Source organism: Rhynchophorus ferrugineus, unplaced genomic scaffold, assembly GCF_030347505.1.
Source record: "Rhynchophorus ferrugineus isolate W39M unplaced genomic scaffold, kcgeb_rfMv2 rfM1, whole genome shotgun sequence".
Lineage (NCBI taxonomy): Eukaryota > Metazoa > Arthropoda > Insecta > Coleoptera > Curculionidae > Rhynchophorus > Rhynchophorus ferrugineus.
The window spans coordinates 11374983-11394856 of NW_027472580.1; the positions used below are offsets into that span (position 1 = coordinate 11374983).

The following is a 19874-nucleotide window of genomic DNA, read 5'->3' on the forward strand; positions in this document are numbered from 1 at the left end:
ACTAAATATGTTCTGTAGTGAAAATAAAATACATTGCTTAGTTGTACAATTATCTATTAGGTAAATTAACTCTTCAAAGGAGTCTCCATGTGTATTTTAAATAAGAGACTAATGTAAATATAATAAAATAACTCTAACCTACAAACTAGTGTGGCTGATTAATGAACTATAATTCAAGTCCTTCGATAATATATGCACCAGTTGTACTATAATATTGAAATAAATTATATTTTATAATATTTTTGTTTCATTATTTTATTCATATTAGATTGTTGCTATATATTAAAACTTAAAATAAACTAAATTGGGTAAAATTTCAAAATTAAATGCGTCAACATTGCGACGTTTTAGCGACATAAATTGAGATGACGTGAGTTTACTGTTGCTTTGGATAGACTAAGAATGTTGATTGTTTTGATGCATCAGTAAAGTCACTGATATTTCAAAGAACAAATATTTTTATTATATTTTTATATTGCATGTTGTATATATGGGGGTCTTTTCATTAAAAATATAAAAATTCTTAGAATATATTATTACGTTAATTAAAAAATATTCCATATTTGTGAACTACAATTTAATAATTTGCAGATTAGATAATGTTTTTATGCGTTTTTGAAACATATCATACAAATGTTAACTAATATTTAAATATTTGTTAGTAAGAAAGATAAATTCGTGTATTTTCAAATTTTAACCACCAATATTATTCCTTGAAGATTTTTTTGGAGATAATAACTGTGTATGGCGTATATGGCATCAAAAGCAGCGCGTAATATTATCCAAAACTAAGAGCATTCTGGTATAGAAATTCGAAAAAAAGTTTTTTCATGCTTTCAAAGCTAAACCCCATAATGCAAAGGTTTGATATCTAAAAACAAAATTTTAATAGCGTTTTTCTCGAAACTACTTTTCTCGACATTGTTGATATGATATCAAGTTCTACTGAACCGATTTCCTTATTTTACTACTTAGTTTGGTGTGAGTCTACTCTATATATTCTCCAATCGTATCAAAGTCCAACTACAACAAAGTTTGACTTCTACTATTTTTAAAAAAATCGTATACTTGTTCAATAAAAATGAAAAATAATCTCTTTTTTTCAAACAGTTGTAATTTGTCCAAAATAATTGTTTAACTTTTTTATATTTCGACACGATGGAATAATGTTATCTTTTTATTTCTCGATATAATTATCGTACTTATGGTGCTTTTTTATGACCTTTTTAAGGAAGGCAGTAGTCCTTATTTTATAGATTAATGAAACAACTTATTACTTACGTATCTGCTGTCGCTAACCCATTCTTTCAATGTCAGCTCCACATTGAAATCTATTTTTTGATAAGGATCGATATTTTGACAAAAGGTAGTTTCGGTTACACTACCCTGATTACAGTCTGAGAAAAACTTAACATCTAGCTCTGGTATATCTGAGGTGTCTGTCGAGAATTCCACTTGTCTAAAAATATTGTATATAATGATTTATGTTATTAGATGAATAACTTATTTTTTTACAGATATTTAAAATAGAAATATTTTCACGATATTTGGCACATTCTCCTCGGTACCGGTGTGTTATGGAATGTTTAACTTTAATTATTAGAAGTCTAAGGATGAATAATTGGTTGAATACTAAAGCTAAACACAAAAAACTTATAGTTTATCTAGGTGTAATTCAAAACTTGGAAGATGGGTCTTTTATCTATGAGAGAACATAATCTATATGGTCTTATGTAGTACCGTAATTTGACAGTTTTACGTGGATGGTTTTGACATTTGAAGACAGGGCTTTCTCCGGGAAGACTACCAAATGACTGTGTTAGTGATATATTATATTTAGGTGCTCTTGAAGTTTATTACGTGTGAATGTGGACTTCACACATATCACACTATATTTTAAGGCATATATATATATATATATATATATATATATATATATATATATATATATATATATATATATATATATATATATATATATATATATATATATACATATATATATATATATATATATATATATATATATATATATATATATATATATATATATATATATATATATATTTGATGTATACTGCTGATGTGCAAGTGCCTGTGTTAAAACTGAACAGTGTAAGAGTGAATTTTATTCAAGAACACTTTATTCTGGAACCTCTGGAGGATATCTATATCAGATTTGCTAGTTGTAACTCACAGTCTAATATATTTGGTTGAATTTAAGCCCAAGCTGTTTGCGTCTTGTCTTTATATGTTTTTTCCATGTCAAGCGTCGATCAAAATGCATTCGCAGATATTTAACACTTGTCTCTTGCGGAAGTTCATGATTATTCAATTTTACTAAGTGATATATTCTTTTACAAAGGTTGAATGTCACATGGGTAGATTTTGTCTCATTTGCCGTATTCCCGCCACTTTTTCAACTATAATTCGACTTTGTTAAGTGTTAAGTTGGAGGTTTCTTGTGGCTGATATTTGATACTTGTGTGATGATAAAACCGCTATATCATCAGCATATATTGCAGCAGTAGTGTTTCTTGAGGTCGGTAGGTCAGCTGTATACATTTTATATAACAATGGGCCAAGGACACTTCCCTGCGGAACACCTGAATATATTGGGTTTAGGTCAGTGTAAGCGTCACCTTGTTTAATGTATTGTATGATTGGTTAATCACCTTGTATGATTTCAGCAGTTGAAAATACGTATGAGACAAAAGCTTCTTCAATTTAACATGCAGTTCCAGTATGCTACACCTTTTCGAGGGCCTGAGGTATATCGAGAAATTCAACTGAGAAATATTTTTTATCGTTTAAGTTTTTGTTAATTTGGTTGATTAATCTATGCGTTTGTTCTATTGTTTCGTATTTTTTACGGAAGGTTATTATGTGTTTATTAAGAAGAAAACTGATGGTCTGGAGTGATTGATTTCTGTAGTAAAATGTCTCAATGTTTTGTTGTATCACCGTTTAACAAGCCACCTATTCTTTCCATAAATAAAACAATATATTAATATATAACAAATACATTAATAGTTTTTGTGTTTTAAACCCTTTGACATTACATAACTGGCGCAGTTGCTAGGATTATGGAGTGACAACAAGGATGCTCCCTTTTGATTTTATTTAATTAAGCAGAATCAAATTAATTTTCATGAAAAGAGGACAGGTTAATGTTAGATTAGAGCGTCATTTGTTGTAGTTAGTAGGGGAGTATCGCAGGTGCAGCTGTAAGGTCACATAAGGTGAATTTAAGATGCTGAAGGACCGCAAACGATAAACTATTACCATTAGGAAACATCCATACTTTGAAAAACACTCCTAGTCTGTGGATTCTCGCCACAAGCATCACAGTTCATGATGTACAGTCACTAAAAGTGGATTGCAGTGGTTCAGTTTCTCAGGATGTAGGATAAATGTGCTGACGACAGTAGATTTAAATCGTTTCATAAAAACATAGAATATTAATTGTCAAAGACGCCCTAATTATCTAACGCAGTTACATAGGGTAAGCTACTACTCTCAAGGTGGAAGAGTGGAACAAAGAGGAAAGAAATGATGCAGATTCTAATATATTAATCCCAATATAAATTATTCAATTCCACATACATTAATCCACATTATTCAATTCTTCAATAAAATTTTCATGTATTTTAATTAAAAATTCATCAACCAAGTAGTTAATTTATAAATGTCTAATACCTACTAGTAAACATGCAACATACAATAATGGACATATGTTAGAAAAATGAATAAGAGCAGACAACTTTTATTATTAGAAATATACCCTGAGCGATATCTAAATATATCCTTACGGATACAGTATATTTACAATACTGCCGACCATATGGTGAAAAAATGAATCAGTGAAGAGTACACGATCATTCCCGAAGGGTAATTCCTATTACACTCGAGCGAGTAGGGTTCACAGAATAGCGATTGCTGTTATATCGCGCGACTGATACGGCCTTGGCTACGAAAGCTTAATAGTGTGATGGCTGAAACCTCTAGAGGAAGTGTTTGCTTTATGTTAGAATAAATTTAAATACTTATTACCGTTTTGTGCTTGCCGTTCAATCGTTGCTACTCCTTTTTGTAAAATAAAATATAGTTTAAGGTAAAATAAAATTTTCTTGTATTATATACCTTTCACATGTCATAACTAATGTACCTGATAAGAGCTGTTATACCTTTTTATAAACTAAAATATAATTTAAGGGAAAATAAAAGTTTCCTGCCTTTTATACCTTTCATATGTCATAACTAATGTACCTGATAAATTGCTGAAATCCATCGGTGACCAGTTGTAAAATGTCAGATGCATTTTTGAGACGGCCAACATACATCTCCTTCTGTAAGGTGCTGTTCTTGAGACTCTGGTAAAAATGTTCTTTTTCTTGAACGGCAACAATCAAATTGACCTGTAAAATCAATTTTTTTTTCAATTTACTAAAATGTTGGTAGAAACTAAAAGTAAAACTTGAGTGGATAAAGATGGCACTAAAGTTCTGTGGTCGGCGCCCTTTTATAAACCTTATATTATTAGGCCTATAATGCAATTTCAAAGGATTTACAACAGATGGTGTTATTGCGAATTAAATCGCATCTTGTGTATTTGTAACCAACTGCTTGTTGAGGTCTTCTCGTCGAAGTGTGATCCAAATAATTACTTCACAACAAATTGTTATCATGTAAACATATTTTAAAACCAGTCTAGATCTACGATATGCGACTATGGAATTGCATATATATATATATATATGTATATATATATATATATATATATATATATATATATATATATATATATATATATATATATATATATTAGGCAAGTTCGATAGATAGATTTAGCATAAAACGTCGATATACTACAACTATTCAACTGTAGATTTACTCAGAGTTTGAAGATACAAAAGCCCTTTAAATTATTATAATTAAATTATGTGCTCTTATACAAAACGCACGAGAGGGAGTATCGCACAGCCATCAAATGCGATTTAAGTTTGGGTCTGAAATCTTCGGTTTTAAGAACAATATTAAATAAATATTCCTAGATAGTGAAAGACTAGTGGTAAGATGAATGCCATGAGCATTTGAAATGGAAAAAATTACTTTATAATGTGACTTAACAATATCACAAGAAGCTTTCAATCAATTTATCAATTGATGAGTCAAGTGTTCCTAGGCGTTTAAATACGATAAGAAATCAAAAGGGGGTAACTGACAACTACACTAATTGATTGGATATGGCATTTGAAACCGTTTCAATATGGCGGTTTCAGTGCTTGTCAGACAAAAAAGGATTTTATGATCTACTCTGACGACAGCAAACGGAGAAAGTTAGTGGGTAATTCACGATACCCATTTTCATCAATGGTGGAGAGACAATAAATTCTATTATGCCTATGGTTGGATCAGCAAATTGAATGATACTTTGTTGCAATAAGTTAAAACATTCTCAGAGTTTATCAATAAAATAAAACTTCAAAAATATATATATAAATGAGTATGTAAACTATATGACAGATACAAAAGAAGTAGTACAAACTATTTGATATGAACGAGTATGAAAATATATGCAAGTAACTGCATGTGTGCGTAATCAAAATCAAAATTAATATGCTCCTAGCAATACATTATTCAAAGACTGAAGAGAGCTACCGTAATAGTATCCGAATAAAATAAATGATAATTGGGAGACAGTGAATGAAAATTATTTTTTTTGTAGGATACCAGTTTTACATACATTTATACACAATTAAATTTTAAAAAATGCGATGTAAAAATTGATGAAGTTTGTTAAGTAATTATCTGTGTTAACAAAATATCCAAAGAATCGTGAAACATAAATAAATGTTTATATTGTTTTTTTTAATGTCGCTAAAATACGAATATATTGCCAGTTATTACAGGATAATTTGATCTAACGTACCTTATATTTTCTTAACAATGAACGAATCTCAGCTATTGATGGATAATCATATGTAAGAGGATCTATATGTTCCCCAAATCGGTCGATCAAACATTTTCCTGGGTTTACCCTGGTAGCTCCAACTAATATACCATCGCCTGCACTGTGCAAGAGACTGTCAGTGGAAAGCACTATAAGTTTTCTTGATTCCTCCGTCCATCCTAAAGTTTCGTCGCATAATAAAACCTGTTGGATTGCCTCCAAAGCTCCATCCAGATCATCTAAATTTGCGGATATCTGAGAGTCTGTGACCTAATAATATTAACAAGACAAATATTAACACAGACATTTATGTAAAATTTGTATATTGTGTGTTTGTATGTGTATAACCGAATTTCTACAGAGTTTGTTGTTTGAGATTAAAATCCAAGTTAAAAGGTTCTGCAGTTTAAAACAAATTGATTGATTGATATTATTGATTGTCTGTCTGTTTTATATTGCAATTCAGTAAACAAAATTATATAATAAATACAGAAACAAAATAATTATAAAGAAACAAATACATAATTGATTGAATAAACAAAACCGTGTATAGATAACAGTCATCTTAAAATGAAGCTTTGTAAATTGTTGGATAGAAACAATTGAAGTAGTTCAAATTGTGTCTCAGAGACATACCAGTACCACAACTGTGCTCCGTAGATGCAGATTGGACGGACTACCTTTTTGTATAGAATCGCTTTCTGGGGGATTGGGAGTTTACTTCTTCTGCAGAGGAGTAGAAATAGTAGGCTGTAGACGCCATTGTGATTGCATAAAGCGTGCTGTATTTGAGCTGACCATTGGAATCTGCGGTCGAATTGGAGACCGAAGAATGAAACTTTTTAGAGCCAGGGGATAGGATTCATCAATTTAGAGGTGATAGGCGCAGAACTTCTTCTTGCGGTGGAACAGATTAGCCTGAGTTTTGCTCGGGTTAAACTGCAGCCGCCAGAATTTGTACCACGCTATAGCTTTGTTCAGCTGGACTTGAAGTCTGTTGTGAATAGCGTCGAGACTATAACCGGTTGTGAAAAAAAAGCGGTACCATCTGCAAAAAATGCTGTGTGGAAAAACTTATGGAGTGGGAAATCAGTCATATAGAGGTTGAATAGGGCTGGGGCTAGTGGAGCCCCTTGCGGAGTTCCCGCTGAAAGGATCTACCGTCCAAGTATGAATCTATCAGGGAGATTAGGTCATTCGGTAGACCAAGTTGTTTCGCTTTGAATATTAGACCGTGGTACCATACCTGATCGAAATCTTTGGAGAAATCTAAAAAGATTGCTCCAGTTTTTCGACCTTTTCTTAATGCCTGGTGGATTGTTGCTGCGACGCGGGCAGCTTGATGAAGGCTAGAATGTTTGGCATGGAAACCGAATTATTTGGCATGGAAACCGAATCCGTGAATTTGTTTAAAGTGTATAATATTGCTTTTTCGGCAAGTTTGGAAAGTGAACTAATTAGGCTGATGGGCCTCTATTCAGATGGACTGGTCTTGGCATCCTTTTTAGGAATAATAGCTACAAGCACATGTTTCCAGTTCTTTGGAAAATGCTTTAACCTCAGGATGGAGTTGATAATGTTAGCAAGTTCTGATAGTTGTTTGCTAGTGAGCTTTTTCAGATGGCAAGCTTTTATACCATCTGGGTCTGGAGTTTTTTTAGGAGTTAGACGTTTTATGGAGAGCTCTTCAAAAGATGAACTGACTGGAAGTTTTTCCTCTTTAAATAGGGAATAATGTCGTTTATGATGGGCAGTGTCTATTGAGATGGGCAAAGAGATGGAATGCATTTCATTTGATTGTCGAATGATTTAGCGAGAAGTTCGTCTTTTTTTGGATTTGTTAAGGCGATGTCCGTGGAAGAATCGGCCTTCAGATTGGGATTGTGTTCGAATTTTTCCCCATTACGCTTTTGGCGGCGCGTCAGAGGTCATGTAGGGCAGTGGGGTTGCCTAGATTAGCCTGTAGGGAAGCTCCCTACAGTCAGCAACATTTTTTTAGAGAGGTAAACATTTTTACTGTTAGATATTAAGTTACTGCAGTTTTTGTTTAAAATATTATTAGCCCGTTGCAGCTGTATTAAATATTAATGTGGATATGGTCATGTGGATATCTCAAAAAATTAAATATACGATCTAATAAAAATCTTGTAAAAATCTTGTATACATCCTCCGTACGTCCTCGATTTTATTATTGCAGTATATCAATAAATTGTGTGGTCAGCGTTTTTCGAAGACTGAAGAAGTCGTTGATGTATCCAAAAACAATGTTTTGAAAATACCTTAATCAGAGTGGAAAAAGAGTTACAAATATTGGTTTAAATGCAAGCAAAAGTATATTGATCATCATGCAGTTTTAGTTTGAGCAATTTCGTTGAAGCAATAAACTTTACGAAGCATTAGTAATATAGTTTCTTAGGAATTATTTGTGATTAAGTACGAAATCCATTTAAGACTTTACCGCTTTAAAAAATTCATCAGTGTTGCTTGTGAAATTAAGGGTGTGCTTGAACAAATAAGTGGGATTGCATTTGAGCTTGTCTGTATTGCAAGGATTTTCAAAGTTGTCTGGGCTTGTTAGAGTGAAAGGCATTCCAGGTTTGTCCAGGAACGATCCATAGGCGAGCTTGTAATTTTTTGTTAGGCTTGAGAGGGAAGTCCCTAAAAAATAAATATATTATTGTAGAAGCCAGTTTCATTCGCTTATATATTCTCGATTTTTCTTTCCAAAATCACAGACAAAGACATGAACCATTCAGGGAGATCATAAATCGTTCCGAATATCTATGACACCTTCTATTTTTGGGATATTTGTGTCTTAAATAATAATGTAAATGAACTAGGCGAGAATGCCACTTCTTTTTAATTCAAAAACATTTTTGATGGTTCTTCGGTGGTTGTATTTGCCAGATGGCTATGGAATCACATTAAGGTGCGGTTGTAAACACGCGACCTGGTGAATCAAATGGTGAGTTTGTTCAGAGACTATTCCAATTTTAACTTTTTAATTATCATTTATTACTTATTATATTTCCTTTTATTATTTTCCATTTATTAATCTTCATTTATTGTATTCTATTTATTTGTATATCTATTTATTATATTACTTATTATTTATTTATTTTCTATTCGTTGTATTCTACTTATTTCTTTATTTATACATGTATCGTTACCTATTTTATTGTCCTCTATTTTATTATTTCTTCGAACCGCCGTATGTTCCACATAATTCGTAAATGATAATAAATTAAAAATGAAAGTTTTATGGTTAAAACTGTAAATATAAATTATAATTATTTTTAACCGATTTCAAAAAAGGAGAGGGTTCTATGTTCGACTGTATGAATAGTTTTTATGTATTTTCACCGACTTTTCCGTCAATTGTGGACCGATTTCTAAAATCTTTTTTTATTCGAAAGAGTTCCGAGGTAGTCCCATTGGAATCATGTCAGGATCTGATACAATGTTTTCACATATTTTTTTATCTAAATTAATCAGATATTTTTATAAAATATTGTTTCTGAGCTGATATTACGAAAGACTGAATTAATTGTGTCATATGGAAAGTCTTAGAAATATATGGTGTACTGGTTAGAGCGTTTAGATTGCACGCGGAGGTTGCGGGTTCGTTTCCCGGCGGCAATTACTTTCTTGTTGTTCTAGTTTGATTAGACACTTGTCAAATGATCTTCAATAGTTCTTTATATTCAAACGTTGTTCCTTTATTCCTATGTTTCCTCATACGGGCTGCACCTTTACTTGACCTACCACCCATTGTAATACTTAATAAAAATAACTGCGTGATTTATTGACTAAATATCTAAGAATAAAAAGAGAAAAATATAGTAATAATAATGAACCTATTTCAAAAAATAAATAACTCACTAGATATTAAAAAATAATAAACTTACACTTTAAACACATAAAAACGTTATTAAATAACATATGTACCTAATAATCTTGGTAATAACTACTTAACACGAAAGAAAAAGCCTTTTTTAACAATTTTTCTTAATAGTAAAAATATTATTATTTTTTCTTATACAACTTGAAAATACTCATCTAAGTGTCAGTGATTTCCTTTTTTCTTTGTAATATTTTAGAGTCCCATTTTTATCAACATATAAATATTTCGTAAATTTATTATTGTTAAAACTTTAAATTGTTTTTAACAAACCTTTTTAGTTAGTTTATTAAATTTGTCGCTACATTTTAAAATCTTTAGATAGAGAATACAATTTATTAATATTTTTATTTTTCTTAACAATATCTATATATATTTTTTAAAATATCGATTTTCGTTTTTTTGTTGTTGCAAAAAAATTCGATATTGCCTATTTTGGTTTGTTTCTTCTATATATCGCTAATTAGGAATTTTATAATATACCGATATTTTTTTATGCAGCAGATATTCCTTCGACTTACTGGCCAGTAATCAACTTAGAGATCATCCCAGGGGACATCCGGTCCGGGATCCTCGTTAGAATCTATAAGGCTCAGAACGCCTCCCTGATGCTTCAAATATAAACGTCGCTGAAAACGACGAAATCGTCACGAAAGACACCTCCGTTTACTTTCAAGTGCCTCCAAGTTATTTACTAGACTACTTAGTTACTCATACGCAAATGATAAGCAAGATTGTAAACAAGAAGGTTTCAGATTTCGATAATTTCTCGATAGCTCAATTCTAAAAGCAAATCTCTGTACTCGCCGATCTGACTAATATCATAAACTCCATTTTGATACTGCAATTCTTCCCGTCCTACTTGAAACATGGTCTCATCGCAGTTATCCATCCATCGCCGAAAATGGAGCCAATTTATTAGCTTCTGACTACATACCTATCAGCTTATTATATTCCACCTCCAAGCTTGCTAGAAGAACAATTATCTATATTTTTAACGATTTTACGAAGGCAAAAAATATTATTTCAGATGAACACTTTGGGTTCCGCGCCAAACATTCGGCCGTTCATCAGGCCCACCGCAAAAATCAACTGTGCTTTTAGCCGACGTAAAGGATTTGAAGCGGTCTACTTGGATCTAACCAAAGCCATTGTCAAGGCTTGGCACGAAGGTTTAGTGACAAGATGAATTCGACGGTGTAACCGATGAATGAATCATTCTAATCAAATAAATTTTGTCAGGAGGATAGTTCCAGGTGAAGATTAAAGATATTCTCTGCAGCCGGAAGACCATTGACGCAGTATCAAAATTCTCCCCTCTGGCACCCACTTTTCAAAAAATATTTTTCTTTGAGATATCGCTTGAAGATCAAAAGTTGGGCCAGTCTTTTATGCAGACGATATCGGATACTTAGTTTCTTCAATAGTGGCACCGCATATTTAAGACATACTCCAGAAACAACTCGAGATCCAGGCCATCTTCTTCTAGAAGAAGCGTTTCGCATCGAACATTTTAGGTCTTAAAATCGAGAACGCCCATATCCTATGGTCAGAAGAAACCTCTCTTGATCTTCCCTTGGATCGGAAGTTTAGGTGGAATTGCCCGATTCAAAGGTCCCTCCAGAAAGGTCAAGGTATTGTCAGTCCCACTCATCAACCATGTAAGTAGATTTCGACTTAAATTAATAATCTCTGTATTGCACAAAATGCTATATCGATCAGTCTTTCTATATGTCTGCAGTCTCTATCTCAAATATACCTCACCTAGTCTAATAGGCCTTCTACAATTTTTTCAGAACGAATTTTTCCGGACAATAATCAATGCCTCCCGGTGCCGTCAAGAATAATCAAGTTCGTAGAGAAACCGATGTCCGCCTAGTTCATTATTGTATATCCGAGATCTACTGGAGATATTCCTCCACTCTTGGTCTCTCGGATAATAAATTTATTACCGAGCTGACGGATCTCTTAGGCCAATAACCCATTTGGCTCTATCGCAGTCGACACTATCTTTTCGTGGTTTTCGTGGAGTAACTAAATCGTCTCCACCTTTCCCGTCGAACGATTAACTCAGGTACCACGAGCTGCATGGTTTGAAAATGTCATCAGAACGGTGTTACCAGTTACGGGTTTAATGAGCTACCCAGTAGAGGCAGACTCCGCATAACTGCGACGAGGTATCTTTAACAGGATTCTCCTATCCGGTTTCAGTCAAAAAAAACATCCGGTATTAGCCAGCCTGATAAGTGACGTGACTATTTCCTATTAAATATTTGTTGTTTACTTAATTTGTAGACATGGCTGAATATGTACCTTTATGTACCTATATGTATCTTTCCTAAAAAATTCTAATAAATTAAATCGGATAAAAGTAAACACTAGTTTATCGAGAACTAAATTTGTAACGAATTTAAAAATAAAGTCATCGCAGTTCAGCTCAATGTAAATAAAATTCTTAATTATGTTATAAGCAATAAAAACGTCAGCCGCTACGTTTGAATATTGTGAGAATTATGCATGTTTATTTACTGGCGTACGTGTTCTGTCTAGGAAAAAAGCCATATTTCTCGAGAGGGAAACCAGAAATGTTACTAAATCCGGTGACAGAAAAGGGTCTTAGATGGCCTTTAAACCATTACCAAGAACCGAATGAGGAGCATCCAGAATATAATGTATCAGACGAATATAATGTATTGAATGAGTTTCGGAAGTTTGAAGTATGATTATCGTTTAAGAACTGATATTAATCAATATTGTTCTGAAGATATATTATAATATATTATATTATAATATGATGTCATCAATTCAGAGGACGCCAGTTCACTGTTTTATTGAATGGACCATAATTAGCTATAATAAAACGTAACTAATTTAATAAAAAAGTGTGGTTGAATTTCAATCACTGGGCGATCACTAGTCTTTAATAGCACTGTATTTGTAATCGTAATATGTATGTGTATAAGTTTGGTACAGCAGTTCTTTATAATATTTTATTTTATGACATTTTGCAAATAGATTAATCTTATTTAATATCTGAAATATATTAAATTGTATAGAAATAAAAATTATAATACTATAAATAGGTCTCTGCGTTTTATTATTTCCACCTATATGTTTGTTCAAATGTCCTCTAAATATTCAATTCAACAATATTTGTTTAGATAAAATTTACCAAATTTATTAGCAGCTGTTGTACGATACAGCTGCACCATACGTATAAAAATGTAAAAGCTTATTTATTGTGTATGTAACTACTAAGTTAGTAGTTTAGTGGAGTAGATAAAAGCCAGAGAATATGGGTACTTTAGTAGTTTGAATTAATACTATTACTAGGAGATAGGAAAAAAATATAAAGCTACACAATATATTAACTCATAAGAATTTTGGTGGTAAACATGAAAATGAAACAAAAACTATCATAATAAAATACGTTTCACGTCAGGAATATATGATTGTTAACAAACAACTGATGAAGAAACTGATGAAGCAATAGAAAAATTGTTTTGACATTGACTGTTGATATATTTGTAAATGCATCCTCGGATGTTGTTAACTTATTGAAAATGCTAAATCGTAACATTGCTTGTATTCCAGCTAATAATAATTCCTGGAGCGAGAATAAGCATATGAATGATGATAAGGCGAAATATATCCCACTAAAATTAGAAAGGTAATGTGTTAGCTGTGAACTCTAAAATATATAAGTAGTTTTTTCGAACTCTGGGAAATCGATTTATTATAGGTGGTGTGGCGACCGCCACGACCCTTTAGGCCACCACGAATTCACCACCAGCAAGTACAAAGATTGATAATGCTGGTGGATTGGTACCATGCAGTTCCAGACGATAAAAGATCATCACGACGACGTCTCGTTCTCTTTTCTTTTCTCCATCCCCTTGTAATAGTACCACTTCCACAGCGCTACCGAACTTCCTCTACCTAACCTAATATCCTGTCAATTCTCCCGTCGACCACATGTATAATTTAACATTGAAATAAACAGTATTTCTTCAACCAGTGTTTTCAGTTCTCGTGCAAATTCCTTCCAAAAATAGTAGTGAGTGTTCTGACAAATAATCGCAGCGGCAGCCACACATTTCGACCTACTGCGAGAGTGTCTGTTATTTCATTCAGTTTCAATTTACGATCATTTAAAATCATTTTGTGGATTTTTTAAATGTTTTCGATGGCAATCTCCTCTTTTGGGCGTCCACTGCGTCCATGGTCTTCGGTGCAAATTTCAAAACGTCTAAACTGAGCATACCAATCGTTGATGGTTGATTTTCCTGGGGCAGTATCCGGAAACTCGGCATCAAGCCAAGTTTTTCCTTCAACTGCTTTATCCATTTTTTTCACAATAACAAAAGTTGCTTCACTCAAAATGCTATAATTCACAAACTGATGATTCGACAGCTGTCAAATTTATACATACATCTTTTGAGGATTAAGGAATCAAGTGAAAATTTAATAACAGCCATTGCTAGGGTACACTGCTGGACAGAATAATGGCGCTTCAAAATTGAATATAATCAAAATAAATCAACACATATTAATTTCTCCAAGAAAAAATCAAACATAAACCAGTGTAAAATATATTAAAAAAGCAAGTAGTCGCGTATGGAAATACGGCCAAATATCTTTGTGTGACCCTTATGCTAAACTCAGGTAGAAGTCACATGTTAAAAAATGTAAGTAACGCAAGTATGTACGCGGAGTACAAAAATGTATTGGTTATTGAGTAGATATTTTGCCCTGTCAGTATGTAAGTCTTGAAATAATCTTGAAACCAGTGTGGACTTATGTTGTCATACTCTGGGGTTACATATATACTGGACATACAAAGTTTCCAAAACAGGGTATAGCAAGGTATTGTTGATGCTCTTTGTTAGGGGTGTTGGCCACCGAATAAAATATCGATATTTCGATATACCCATGTAAACATTTAAAATTAAGTACCCATTTTTATATAAAAATATAGCAAAAACGCTGCCTAACCCTACGAGTTAGATCAAATTAATGTACTACAGTATTGTACACCTTAAAAAAGTCTACAAAAAAGTCCGCGATGGTATATGTTTATCTTTTAGGGATAACCCACATTAACCATTTTTATTGTTTACTTTTTACGTGAGAAAATGGCTTATTTACGAAGCTATTTTAAGCAATACGGCATTAATCCTTATCGAATTAAGTACCTTAAATACAGTGTGCAATTAATATAGATCAATATGGTTCCTTACAGCATGTAAATTAAACAAATATTTTCGGAGATATTACAAATTTAAAATTTGCGTTTAAAAATGTGTAATGTAATAAAAATTGTATGAATTTAGATATTCCAAAGATAGCAGGAAATCTTCATAGTAAATATAGGGGAAGAGGACTTGTTTTACTCCAAATTTAATGCGTGCAGGCCAAGGGCAGTAATGAATGAACCAAAAATACTGGATCGATTTTAATCATGTTTTCATTGAGTGACATAGGCATATATATTTTATGCCCGTGCAAAGTCGGAGCGGGCCGCTATGTTTTTATATACAACGTTCATATTTTTTCTGTAGTGTATTTAATTTAGTATCAGCATTGCACCCGTGCGAAGCCGGGGCGGGTCGCTAGTTACATATATTTTATACTCGCTATACCTGCATAAGTTGTAACCTAAGAGTGGGAAATATATTGCATAAAAACTTGTTGAGCTTAGGTATCATTTAATAAATACAGCACAATGTATAAACAACAAAGATTAAAATGAAATCGTCTGGTGTATGTTGATGTGACAAGTCAACAGATTATAAGTGAAACGTTTGTGTTAGGAGAGGAATGAACCAGCGGTGCAGATAGTTAAGTCGGCCTAACAAATATAAGCAAGTGGTCTGAATATATGAGTTAGAGTTTGGAACTATCCAATACATAATATTAAAATATCAGTATCATAATGTTTTTTTTGATACTTGTGATATCTGCATATCTATATATCTATATCATATATTTTCAAAATATTTACATAAAATGTTATTTGTACATAAATGTTCAAATGTATTTTACTACTTTTATAGTTAATCGATTACATTTACAATTACAATATATCGGGTGCATAGAATAACAAACGTCATTGAAAAGGCTATATCCTTAGCGAAATGATACTGCGATTCTTGCAACCTAAAAATTTCAACAGACGAGTGACGATAGATATGGAATCTAAGAGCTAGCAATGTCTTTGAGAGAGAATTTCGGAAAAGCTGATCATTTGACATATCATCTCAACCTCTCTGGCTACTGGCTACTGTGAGGGGTTATATTTACTAGTGCGCAACCTACTACAGGTAGTACTACATGTATAATAATATATTTAAACTAATTAAGAATGGATATTTTGTTAACGACTTTTGAGGGGCTTCACGTCAGCTGCAGCCAGCCAGATTGACCGAGAGAGTGAAAGAGATCAATTGTCAGAAGATTAGCTTACGAAGGTTAGAAATTCTTGTTTTCTCTGCGTTACTAACTTCCGTACTAAAATAAATGAAACCAAATCTGAGAAAAAATTAGCCAAAGTCAATCTGTATATGCGCATCTATAATCTGATCGCACAAATACGCATTTCATATAGTAATAACTAGCGTTGGGAACTATCGACTGAAAATAGTAGAAACAGTCGAATTAGTCGATAGTAAAAAAACTGGTGACAGAAAATAGTAATTAATACTTCAGTCAAGTCACAGTCCAACTATGTTGCTATTGGTAACAACAGATAGGGCTTTGTGAAATCCTTCCCGTACTAATTTTGGAAGATTTACCGAGGCACGTCAAAAGTCAGTCGAATGAATCTAGTAGGTTCGAAAATAGCAACTGAAAGTGTATGTAAATAGTAGTCAAATCAGTCGAACTGAAAATAGGGACTGAAAGTAGTTATCTAAAACAGTGGATACCAAAAATTAGCAATATCAGTCGGTATAAAAATAGTCACTGAAATTGATTGCTTTAAACAGTCTAGAGTAAAAAGTAGTCAATTTCTAAACAGTCGATAGTCGTTTTCGGTCTATGGTTCCCAACGATAGTAATAACATTAATTATCTTAGAATTAGTTTTAAAGCAACTTCGCTGGAAAGAATATGTTAGAAAGAAAAAGAATGGAAGTTGAAACATAGGAAATTGTATTTATTAACTGGAATTGTAGCGACCTTGAGGCATGTCGAATTTTACATCGTTGAATAACGGTCTAAAAAATGCTCAGAAATATAATCTCAGATGTTGAACATGGGCGGGGTGCCAGCAGTGCCAACTAGAACGCGACAACGAATAGCTGGCGGCAACCCAGAGACATTTATCTGGGATGTTATTGAAGGGTATTTCGATTCATTCAGTACTCGACTATCGTTTGGTTTTGACGTGCCACCATCGACTGCCCAAGCCTCGTCAACAGGTAACTCCGCTGCCATCCGTTTTATCATTTGTATTTTTCACAATTTTTTATATAGCCAATAAATAACGGTCACATAATGTAAACACCACTGTTTCATTTCGTTTTACCTCCATTTACCGACCCACATCATTTACCCTAAAGTGGTGACCCCGACGTGATCTTTCGCAAAATTGGGTTTGAACTCGCGAATGGAAGGTACGTGCAACATGGTATATTTTACGTGGCCGTTATATTTTTTGTTTCAAAATTTTCAATATTTTTAATTCGATTCGTTTTCGATTTTACCTTCAATATTTCTTTTCATTTTATCCCTATTCCTTCTCAAATTCCTTCAATATTACATTCATTCAAACATTTGTTCCTTATTAAATTTTATTTTAGTGCTGGAACAATGAAGCTTAAATTTCATTTCATTATTTCCAATCCATTTTTTAAAATTTTTTGTCAAAATTTTCTTTCACAATCTCTTGAACTCATAGATATATTTACATCACTGCTTAATCATCAGCGTCTCGGCTAAACATTTCGTTCGGCGCTATGTTTAAATCATAATGTCTTCCTTCGCTCGCCGTCTCCGTCATAACGGCAGACATTTTGATTTGAATGGCTTTGGGCAGCTTCGGTCAGATACCGTCGTTATTTGTTTTTTTCTGAATTACCGTAACGTATGTGACTACGGATTAGTCAGAGAGCAGCTCCAGAAGCTAGGTACCGATTGCAGTCACCGTGGACTCGTCATGTCTTTGCTGAGGTACCAGAATTGCTAACGTCTCGTCGTCGAAGCTGTTTCATTTCGTCATTCGTCGTCGAATGAAGCAACGGTATCTGTAGTACCGGAGATATCAACAGCCGTACCAGATCGCAACCGGGCCAACCACAACCGTTTCGATCTATCATATTTTTCAAAGCCCTTTTCATGCAGCATATTTTGTTTGATATAGAATAAAATCATAATTATCAGTATATAATAAATTACCATTATACAAGTAAATCCCGAAAAAGCAATGCAAATAAAATATAAATAGTCCTGAGCAAATTCTAAGAAGCATAATATATACACCCACTAAATGCAGATATATAGGACTGTTTGCTTACGCCCTGTTTTTGAGATATCGGGTGTCGCTTATAAAATCAAGACAACCGCAAGTAGACATAAGAAGAGTCTTCTCTTGTTATTATAGCAAGTATTTGAAAATCTTGGATAACATCAGTATATGACACAGACTCAAAAAATAATCACACCGTTTCATCTTGTATAATGTTGCATTCAAGAAATAACAGTGTTAATACGTGAGCATTACTAGAGAATAAATTAATAACTTTCTAAAATAATTTTATTTACGTCAGTGTTACGGCATGTTCTGGTGATATCGGCCGCGGAGAAGAATATCGATAATAAAAAAATATATCGATATTTTTAACAAAAAATAAAAATATAGATATATCGGCCCAATAAAATATTGATATTCACTATACCATTCTATTTTATATTCTAACCATTTTTAAGTAGCGATATTTTTAATAAAAAGTTTTAAAATTAAGTACTAGCATTTTAAGTATAGCATTTTAATTTTAAATCAAACGAATATACAATGTATCTATTGTAAAAGATACTTACTCAATTTATCGCCTAGACTTTTCAGTGTTTCAACATAATCTCTCATCGAATAACTTAAATCCGTTAGATAATACAGTTCTAAGGGATAATCTCGATCAGCCTGATATGTAACAGTCAGCTTTACAGTTTCGTCTGAAATGAAAATAGTTTTTACAATCAAAACCAGCGGATCCGGCAGACATCGCCTCTTCGTTTGAATAGAATAATTTAATTTCACAATAAATCAACAGTGTGAGTGACTCACAAATAATACGAATTCCCCGTTTGTCAAGATAATGTACAAAATATTTCATCACTTGTTGACAATTACTTATTCTATGGGAATAAGGAACGTTTAATGAACGATTTAAATGTTACGTAAATTTGTAATTTTTAGAGGCTTATAACATAAGCTGATGAGAAGATCGTTCTTCAAGGGACACATTGGCACTACACCACATAAAGTTTTACTATCACTGCAGCTGTGGTTGATGCAGTAATTCGTAAAATAACTTCCCAGACATGGAGATTGCTTCAAATACATGTGTTCAAAATATATAGGTCTCTCAGAAGCAAAAGTGAATTCAGATTTTTTTCGGAGAAAAAATGAGACAGCCTGACCCACAATTCATCCCAATTTAACAGATTCTGAAAAAGAAGAATAGATCGCTATTGAAGGCATCATAAAGATCTTAACTACAAACAAATCGTCAATAGAATGCTAAAAGGAGTTCAAAATTTAGCTTGCCTAATGAGACTAAAGGTAGATTTTCTTTGTTTCCCTAATGAGATTAAAGGTAGATTTTCTTTATTTCCCTCTCGACTAATTACAGAAATTTCGGGAGATGTGAGTGAAAAACAAGGTAAAAGAATACACTAGGTCATTAAAAAGATGCCGAAAAAATTCGAAGGCAAATGGAGTGCCTCAATGATATTAGGCTAGTGTTGGACGATTTAGAGGGTCATTCCATACTCTTTCTATAATCGAAAATATACCTCAAGA

The 19874-nt window shown here is 32.9% G+C and overlaps 1 protein-coding gene and 1 long non-coding RNA gene across 2 annotated transcripts in view; one reads left to right on the plus strand and one right to left on the minus strand.

Annotated features, from left to right (window-relative positions):
* Positions 1-19874, minus strand: part of LOC143203907 (integrin beta-nu) — a 33520-nt gene that overhangs the window by 12858 nt on the left and 788 nt on the right. The window contains exons 3-7 of the mRNA XM_076416235.1: positions 18893-19024; positions 8412-8611; positions 5933-6223; positions 4270-4418; positions 1282-1459 (exon numbers count right to left, since the gene is read on the minus strand). Of these exons, the coding sequence (XP_076272350.1) occupies positions 1282-1459; positions 4270-4418; positions 5933-6223; positions 8412-8611; positions 18893-19024 (950 nt within the window). The remainder of the gene's footprint in view (positions 1-1281; positions 1460-4269; positions 4419-5932; positions 6224-8411; positions 8612-18892; positions 19025-19874) is intronic.
* The window catches only part of LOC143204145 (uncharacterized), a 38843-nt gene that overhangs the window by 10024 nt on the left and 8945 nt on the right, over positions 1-19874 (plus strand). The window lies entirely within an intron of this gene.